General features: G+C 38.4%; 1 protein-coding gene across 1 annotated transcript; it reads left to right on the forward strand.

Annotated features, from left to right (window-relative positions):
- Positions 1–202: 202 nt before the first annotated feature.
- On the forward strand, positions 203–1,657 carry socs3a (suppressor of cytokine signaling 3a). Its single transcript, XM_008403660.3, has 2 exons — positions 203–370; positions 763–1,657. Exon 2 carries the CDS (start codon positions 846–848, stop codon positions 1,449–1,451), a length of 606 nt encoding a protein of 201 aa, XP_008401882.2. The 5' UTR covers positions 203–370; positions 763–845; the 3' UTR covers positions 1,452–1,657.
- The last annotated feature ends 8,207 nt before the right edge of the window (positions 1,658–9,864 follow it).

Raw genomic sequence — 9,864 nt, forward strand, 5'->3', positions numbered from 1 at the left:
CTAAGTAAATAGATTGCTGCTTGCAGCTCCTCCTAAAGCGTGAACAGGCAGGGGGAGGGCACTTCTCAGAGCTGGAATCCTAAAAGAGAAAAAACAAAAAAAGCTTCCTGTCAATCTGCCAAGAAGAGTTTACTGGAAGAGGAGGCGGAGCCTTACCAGAGAGAACTGTTTATAAATGAGTCCCTCTTCACCTTTCTGCTTCACTCAGCCCTTCGCTCTGTAGAACAAAAGGCAACTGCAGAAGCTGGATGTTAGAGAGAGAGAGAGAAAAAAACTTTAAAGAAGCCAATAAAGTGCAAGAGAACTTCGAAGAGCATTCGCCAAATCTCTTGGATTATAAAATAACGACGTCTGGAGAACCAGTTTTAAGGTGAGGATCGTTCTTTGTTATTAGGACTTCGGATCTGGATTTTTAAACAAGCCTTATATCATGTCTTGGCTGTTTACCTGACCGGGTCTGAGTGTTTAGAGAAGCCGGCAGCGGCATGCAAATTGCGCAGTGGGGATTTCATTGACTTTACTGGAACTGACCGAGATGGCTCGATCCTGAAGGCAGATCACAGCGAACAGATTACCCAAAAGTTATTTAAATCTAAAGGTGGCTTTTTATTATTTCAGGTCAGGTTTGAAACATATCTTTTAATTGTTTATTAAGAAATAATTAAAATATAAATAATTAGGCTTGAGGTTCCTACAAAGTTAGACATTTTATTATTTTTGAAATTTAAAACAACTGTTCTCTCTCTTTTTTTTAAAATTCAGGTTCTTCATTCCTCTACATACACAAAATCCAGCAAACTTCTGGACCCCAGTTCGCCTCACCTCCTTGTTCCACCCTCTGAGAGATGGTAACGTTCAGCAAGAACCCTGCTGTCAACGACGACTGCTTTATGGTTGCCAAGATGCAGAAGCAATACCACTACAAGACTTTCGTCTCAGAGGATCAGTTTCTGATGGTTCTGGAGACGTTACGTGGTCTCAGAGAGAGTGACTTTTACTGGAGCGCCATCACTGGGAAGGAGGCCGGCATTGTCCTGTCCAGGCAGGCGCCCGGTACTTTCCTGATCCGGGAGAGCTCCGACAGACAGCACCTCTTCACCCTCAGCGTCAAGACAAACACCGGCACCAAAAATCTGCGCATAGTCTGCGAGGAAGACTCCTTCCACTTGCAGACGGATCCCGGGAATGTGGAAAAAGCTCCCCGTTTCAACTGTGTGCTCAAGCTAGTCGATTTCTATATCCGACTAGGGACATCGGGTTTTGTCTACTACATCAACGCTGGAGGGGAGAGGATGCCTCTTATGCTCGTCAAACCACTCTACCTATCCATTTCACCTTTGAAACACCTTTGCAGGAAGAAAATTAACAAAGACTTGGACATTTCAGGCATAAAAGAGAAGCTTCCTGGCAAAGTTCAAGACTACCTTGATAAATACCAGATTGCTCTCTAGACTGACGCCAATGAAAACGGGATGATGCCAGTACAGCTATGGGAGGACACCCATGTATGATGTAGCAGAGATGACTGAATCGGGCCCAGAGGAGCAAAAGAAAGTGCAGATCCTCTCCAGTTTCTTAGAAGACACAACGAGGAGAATGAGAAAAGCAGCATTGTGATCTGGTGATATGAAAAGAGAGATAAGCCATGCCATCCTCCTCTGCCTCACTGATGACATACAACTCACTAAGAACTCGAGTGAAGTTCACAGTCAGCTGTCTAGTATGTGATGACACAAACTTTCCTGCCCTGCTGCTGATGCTAATCAGCACCCTGAAAGACTGACAAGATCATGAACAAAAGCCTTAGCAGACGATCCCTTCAACCGAGGCCGGACTTGCTCTAAGCAAACCCGTAGATCTGCAGCTGAAGGTTCCCAGACATCGGAAGCCTAAGAGCTTAACAGATACTGTGGATGCTTGTGGTTTTTGTTCATGGGTCAGGATTAAACAAAAATGTTAATGTGAGGTCTGTGTGTTGCTTCAGGGGGATGGGAGATTATGCCAAAAAAATTGCCAGAACAACATGGAAGCGTGTTGGAAAACGACTGACTCAGACAGTATCCTACAAGAGAGTAGAGATGAACAACTCTGTTCTAAGAGATTTTTTTTGTGTGTGGCACAGAGAAGAACATATCCAGTGCCTGTAGATGAACTATAACATTGGTTATCATGTTTTTATATAAGGGGAGTAGATCAAGTATTTACTTTTCTCTATACCATGTTTACACAAGGAAATTGTATATTTTGTGTTTTATTTGTGGGTGTGTGTGTGTGTGTGTGTGTGATCTTTTTTTTAAAGATGTATTTTTGTCAGCTAAATTATGGCTGTGGATGCTTGAAGATATCTGAGAAGTTTGACAAAGCAAGCAGATTAATACAACTTTGCACGTATTTATATTTGTCTAACTATATTAATTTATAATAAAGTCATATTTTTGTTAAAACAAGTTCTCATTGTTTATCTATATTTTGTGCTCTCATGAAAATGACCAAAATTATATAAATTAAAGGGATGCTCTTGAGTGACAGACAGACAGTCTGCAGTTACAGGTTTCATGATGGGAATCTAAGGCATTAAGTTTTTAAATCAGTAAAGTAAATATATGAAGTATTTAACCACTATCCCTGTGGTTAAATACTAAGTGAGGTGCAAGAAAAAGCAATGTAGTGAAAAGATTATTTTCCCAGCAGCTTCCTCCTTCCCCTATCTGCTGCACTATACCTTTTAGCTGTAAGGACTGCCTTTACTAAATCTAAGCAGGTGTTTTATTAGTTTTAGAACATTTGTAAAGTGCATTTTTTCTGTCATGAGTCTATGATGAGAAGAAAAATACAAATAAATGCCACAGAACTGTAGCGCTGGCAGCAGGAGGAACAGTTTCACATCTTTGTATTTATTCTATGGAACTTTTTGACTTGAAGTCATCCTACTCTTAGAATCTCAACCCGACCTGCAACTACGTTTACGTCATTTTCAGCTGAACTTTCCTTGCCACAGAAACAAAGCCACAAGTTTGCTCTTCTGAATTTGTGACTTCCCTCTCACCCCCCCTTATGTTAAATTAAGCAATACCTTAACCCTTAAAGAATTAAAGAAAACCACAGCAACGTGTTGCTGTACTTTCAGTGACGCTTGGCAAACACCTCTCTCTTATCACAAACTGGATCAAGATATAAATTGTTCTCTTAGTTATAAATGTCCTTTATAACTAGGAGAACAATTAGAATTACTAAAGATGTTGATCTCTGTCAAAATACCCAAGAACTTTCAGGCTATGATCTAGTTTTCTAGAGAAGGGGAAGGCGTGTTCTTTGTTCTTATGTGACTCACTGGTTTCTTTGTAGGTGTTGCCATAACCTGACATGCTAGTGCAAGCACAAGCGTAGTGGCACTACCGTCTGATAGTAGTCTAAAATTATGATAGCAGTACTCCGGTTCTGAGAATGTCCACCACCTCGCACACCATTCAGCAGACTTCAAAAATATGCAAACACAGACACGTCAGTTCGATGGAACTTCGACCCTCAGAAGGGTGTATTGTTTTCATGTTGTGCAACATGAGCAGGAATGAAGCTGCAGAGCTGCTCGCTTCTATGGACGATGTGTGCTATCACTAAAGACAATCTGCAGCACATGCCGTCATGTACACCTGAGCAACGCAGCATCGTAAGGAAGTACAGAATGTGGTGTGCAAGCAGACAAAATAACTAAGAAAGAATTTGCTAAGACAGTTTCCTTCATGCCAAGTTTTGCAATTAGCTTTCCCATTTTTAATGGTTTAATGGTTAAGTTCACTTTTGTTTAGGTTCCCAGTATTAGTTGATTTTCCCATGTTACAAAACACCTATTTCCTCACATTCCCCATATATATAAAGTTTATTAAAATGTACTATTTAAAGTGAGAGCTACACGTTTTCTGATTGACCTTAAATGCATACTTTCACCTTATTTTCATAAACTACTTATCTGTCCTACACTTTTTACTTACTTAAAGTGCAGCCTATTTATTTTGATTCTCTCATCTGGTGTACATTCTAACCCTATTCTTGATCAGAAAGCCTATAATATCCCTCACAATGATGAATCTGTTAGAATTGTATTTCTACTATATTTTGTTGCAAGAGATACATCATTGTAATTTCTAACTGAGCAAAAGCACATGCTTCCCATCTTTGCATAAATAGAAAAATAATTTCCTTATTGTGCCCCAGTGGGGAAATTCAGGTGTACTGACAGCATAGTGAAATAGTAAAAGCAAAAAATATGAATAAGAGATCATGCAAATAAAGCAAATGTACATAAAAACAGAATAATATTGTCCAAATATTAAAAATAGCATGCTCGGTCATCAACAACCAATCAGAGCCAGGAGGGGCATCTTCCCCCTCCTGGCTCTGATTGCTGTCAATCACCCTTGTGTATGAGCTGCTCAGACTGTCCCCCTGTTTCTGGTTCACTGCAACAGATCTTGCGATGAATGCTCAGGCTAGTTAACGTGGCCACCAAAATGAACGGATAAAGAGTTTTTCTATAATGGTAAGTTGTTTCTCCACGATTGACACATTGAGCAGTGCATAACTGAGATTGATTGACAGCATTAGTCCCTTCCTCCTGGCTCTGATTGGTTGTTTTTGACTGAAAGCAATGCATTTCGTTAGAAGACAATAGTAGCAGTGGCTGGAGGCAGAGGAGCGTGGTCTTTTCATATTTTATCTGGCTCATATTATAATGTGAATACTTAGTGGCACTTTTAACAAATATGTAAAAAACATATTTTTGTAAAAGCTACGTACTGCAGCATTAATGTCCTGATCTTAGAGATTGATAACATTCAGATAAACAGTTTTTCCCATCACAAGTTGTGATTCCAGTCTGTTTTTATTACTCAGCTGAACACCCATATACTCATTACACAAGACTGCACAAAGTAAAACATTAACTTTACTGTTAGTTGTTAAAATGATAAACAAGCTAAAAGCATCACTACTCCCTATAAAAAAATTTATATTACAAAAAGCAAGACTTAAGCTTTTTTCTCTTCAGTTAAACTGTTTTGTTACTCATTTGGTTTCTCTTATCAGGAAATAGCCCATATAATGATTTTCTTGGAAAGGGTAAGGACATAAATCCTTAGACTGTGATTATGGCTAAGGTCCATGCAGGCAAAACACAAAAGAGAACTAAGAGCAGTTACCATAAAAAAAACAAAACATGACTGATTCAGTTGTACGTCTTCGTGAAAAGTTTTCATAAGATTAGCAAAGAGTTCAATGCCACAGCGTCTTGAAAATGTATTCAGACATCCTGAACTTTTCCACATTCTGACATATTACAGCTACAAAACAGGAATGTATTTCCTCAAGGTCGTATATGACAGAGAAGCAGAAAGTAGAGCATATTTCTGGAATGGAAAGGAAAACATGCATTTTAACTTTTTTTCCCAAATGAAAAAAAAATTAAATAGTGAAATGTCATAAATATGGAACATTTACGACATTAGTCCCAGTTGATTCAAAAGAATGTATAGAGCATTCTTTACTGCATTTGTTTCAGCTAAAAAGTATTGTGGGTATGTCTCAAAAGACCATTGCAGTTAGATATTTTACCTATTCTCCTTTATAAGAAAGCGCAAATTCAACCAGATCGGATGGAGGATATCAGTCAACATTTGTGTGACACCTTCCATTGGATATATATATTTAGGGTTACTGTACTTTTGGAGGTGAACATCTTCTCCACTCTCAAATCTTTTGTAGCCTCCATGTTTTCTCTCGGAACCAACATATTTAGCTCCATGTATCCTCCCATAAACTCTGACAAGCTTTCCTGTTCCTCTTGAAGAAAATCATCCCTACAACAATTTGATGTGCATTGCTAGTTTCCACCACATTGCATATTAAACATAATTTGTGCAGATGTGGTCTCGTTGGACCAAACGAAATCAAGAAGTTCCTAAAGTTTTGTATAACAGAGAAAAAAGAACTGAAAAAAAATAAAAATCATGCCACATTTTTCAGATTTATGTGAAAAGCGTTAAAGCAAAATGTGTTTCCTGCTCCTTTCACTTCACCACTATGCACCACTTTGGGTTAGTCTGTCATATGTATATTCCCAGTACACAGCACATTGAGGTTGTGTCGTGGCAGAATGTGCAGACGTTTGCAAACCACTGCATATATTCTTTTTGTATGTAACACAGATCCACTTTCAGAGTTTTAAACCGGTTTGCCTTCTGTGGAACAGCAATGAATGCTGCTGACTTTGCTCGTTTATCAGGAGAAATTCTCTGGTAGAGCGCGATCTTGTAGTTCCATAGAAAAAGCCCAGAGGTCTGTTGTGTCATATTACACAATTCACAAATATGTTATTGTTACACCCTGAGCCTTTTGCAGGCGTCTGAGATGGCAATCTGAAACCATCACAGTTCCTATGTTTTTTTCTTAGGAAGTACCCACATGCCCTCTGCAGCTGCAGTTAAACGTGCAACACAGTTGACCCACAACAAAGACCTAATAAAGGAAGAATTCCTTTTTCATTATTGTCTTTCTTCCAAATAAGTTAGGTTAAAATAAAGCATTCATCTGCAATTTACTCTTCCAGTTTGTGAAATTACTTGCAGGAGTGTTTCAGGGCAGAAACAGGTTCTAGTAATTGTTCAGTAATCTTGTTGACAGTCTGACACGTTTAAAATCCTCTGATTGCACATACAGTACTTTTATTTTTATGTCATAATTTGACATGTTAAAAAATTAGGACTTTTTATCACCGATAGAATTGATTGATGTTCCTAGAGTTTTGTCTGGCTTACATTATGACAGAACAATGAGTTTGTCACACAAAAAGAGATGGCAAATGTGAGCCCGAGGCTGGGAAAATCCATCCATAACAGCGACTTAGTTGTAATTACAAAACTTAGAGCCTTGATGTACCAGTTTAAACCGGCACTCCCACAGAAGTACTAATGAAACCATTAGGGGCAAGTGGTGACATGTTTGCTTTAATTTATTATCATTTCTTTCTTTAGAAGACACAGCTGTGAAAGGTTCTGCATGTACAGGTGATATCAGTTATTACAGGTAATTTAAGTTGAAGTTTGAGGCAAGTAAGATGAACAGGAATACAGAATAATTTGCATGGTTACGCCACCAGCTCTCCAGCAGAAGCAAAGAGATAAATACATGAGCTAATTTTAGTGTTGTTATTAAACAAGTCTGTACAAAGAGGTTCAAGAGAAGTGCTAAAAAGAAAAATACCTCTTGGTGTTGACTGGGTGTGCGGAGGTTGGACTGTTTTGATGGTTTTCTTAGTTTCACGGCCAAGTCAAAGCCTATTTAGTCAAGTCCTAACAGAAACAAAACAGGGTAGATGTAAAAATAGGTCTAGCCACCTCAGGGTCTTTATGTGAGCACAGCTCCACAACACCTAGTGTTCCTCTGTGTGAGTCAGGGCAATAAATCAGAGTTGACCGTTCAAGGAAAAAAACCTCACTTTTCCTTACTCGAGTCATGAGATGTGGCTGCTTGGATTTATGATAAAAACAAAGGAGATCTTGCTGTGAGAGAGCACCAAATATGGAGCTTTGAGTTTGCGAAACAATTTTGCGATCATGCCGCGCCAATTAAACTTAAGGCCTCCTCTTCCACAACGAATATCAGACCAGAATATTTTCCAGATTTCTCAACCTGAAACTTTACACCAAATAGCAAATTATGCAGGTTTTCAGGTTTACATCACTCTTTGAATTAAGTATTAATTCCCTCTAGCTTTTTGTATATTTTGTCATGTAATAACCATAACTTTTATTGTGATTTATTGTGATGGATAAACTCAAAATAGCTATTATTGCAAACTGGGTTAGAGAAAGAGTGTGACTGGTTCTGTGGTTGCTTTAGATACACGAGTGAAGTCAAATGATTCAACTACTGACTTCAAGCTAGTACTGCAGGAACTGACTACTCAATTTTGTGGAAGTCAGAGATGGTGGTAGTGCATACGACCATGGTAAGCCAAAAATACAATTGCTTAAATTACAACTTATTTTATTTTCAAGTTTACCCGAAATTGGTAATTTTGCTGTATCAGTGGTCTGGTCGAAGAAGGTCAGATCTTGTTCGGTAAAAGTCTAAGATTTGTCATTATCACATATGTTATTGAATATTTGTTAATCTAATTGCTTCTTTGGTCATAATCTCATGAAATAAACTAGCTACTGACATCTGGATAGATTCTGGAGTAAAAGTTTTTTTTTATTTTTTTATTTGCAGTGCAATGGGAGATCCTGAGGCAAGTAGAAAAGGACCAAATTGTATTTCCTCTGGAGCGCTCACACATTATTTTGTAAGCTTTATTGTAACAAGCACTGAGATTACTTGGTCCAAAGTGTCACACCATGCAGTCATCCTATTTATTTATATTTGTCTGTCAAAGAAATTTGACAAGATTACTATTCAGTGTCAGCCTCAGCAATACCAAATACCTTGAAAACAAAAGGACATAAGTGCTAATTCGAGAATGAGAGAGGGAGGAGACATGCGGTGAAAGTCATGAGGCCTCTGACAGCCGTGTTGAGGACTACGGGTTGTGCTTTGCCCTTGCAACACCACAGTACACCTATTATACAAAATGTTGAATTAAATCTAAGAATAGTGCTGTTTAATTTGGGTTATTCAACATCTCAAAAGACTAGAAAGTACTTAGAAAAAATGTTGCCACCCAGTAACTGCTCTTGCGTTAGTTATTTCTGATTATTGAATTACTGAGCAGGAACGGAAGCTTACCGTTAAACCAGCTCTATTTTTACCAATGCAAAGTAGGTTCCTGGAACACGATGAAAACAGAACATATTGTTGTTCGACTTTTGGCTATTATTTTTGTTGAGCTCTAATTGTTCGTTGAATTTCCTGTTTTATACTTGCAACTCTATGTCTTTTGTTCCTTATTCTCTTTAATTTTCCACATTTGCTTAATCACTGCTTGTGATTAAGCAGTCTTTTACACACACAAAAAAAGAACAGCTCTCAGCAGACATCTACAAAGAATTGGGCAAAAAGGAAGACGGCATGATTTTAGGGACTTTTTTATTTGCATGGGGCCTGTTGCTGTAACCATCAACCTGACTTTATGTTTATTAAAACCCTTATTAAACATAGCTTAACATGTTTGAAGATTTACAGTCGTTACTTTGAAGTGTTAGAAAATGCTGACTTACAATGACATCTGATGTGTCAAAGACCACGTCTGCATCCATGTGTTCAGCAGTCAAGTAAACGCGTACATTTGAGACCAGGCACACACATTTATATCACAGATGGTGGCAAGAGTATCAACACCAGACAACAACTTAATAAGACTTCATAAGCAGAGATTCATAGACCATCCCTAGTTCTGCTCAGATGTGAAGACAGAAACTTTCTGTGGTTGAAGAGACAAAGAAGTCAATCAACCAAAACTCAAACCCACATGAAGAGCTGTACTTAAAAACTACTACGTTCTGGATTTATTTGGTTATTTTTTTGAGTTTCAGTTGAACTTTAAGTTGTTCTCTATTTGTCTACCGTTTGTCTTTGTCATGTGTGCCAGCCTGGAAAATGTCTTCTTTTTCTAAATTTAGTCAAATCAGTGTTGCTTTGCTGCTTCATATGGGATTTTACTGGTTGAAAGTTTCTTTTCTTGGGCTATATCCCTCCTATGGGACACCATCATTCTCTAACCCATAAAAGTAGCCATAAAGAAGAATCTGTAGTGCGTGATATGTCTGTTTTTGTTGCATTTTCCCTCATTTGCTCTTTTTGACCTCAGCCCATGCGTATGCAGAACACTGATTGCCCTTCCGGAGCCCTTGACTACGCTGCGAATAAACACTA

Source organism: Poecilia reticulata, chromosome 8 (assembly GCF_904066995.2).
Source record: "Poecilia reticulata chromosome 8, P_reticulata-male-v2, whole genome shotgun sequence".
Taxonomy (NCBI): domain Eukaryota; kingdom Metazoa; phylum Chordata; class Actinopteri; order Cyprinodontiformes; family Poeciliidae; genus Poecilia; species Poecilia reticulata.

Excerpts from the sequence above, each read along its gene's own strand:
- socs3a (XM_008403660.3), top strand. The coding sequence starts at position 846 with ATGGTAACGTTCAGCAAGAACCCTGCTGTCAACGACGACTGCTTTATG.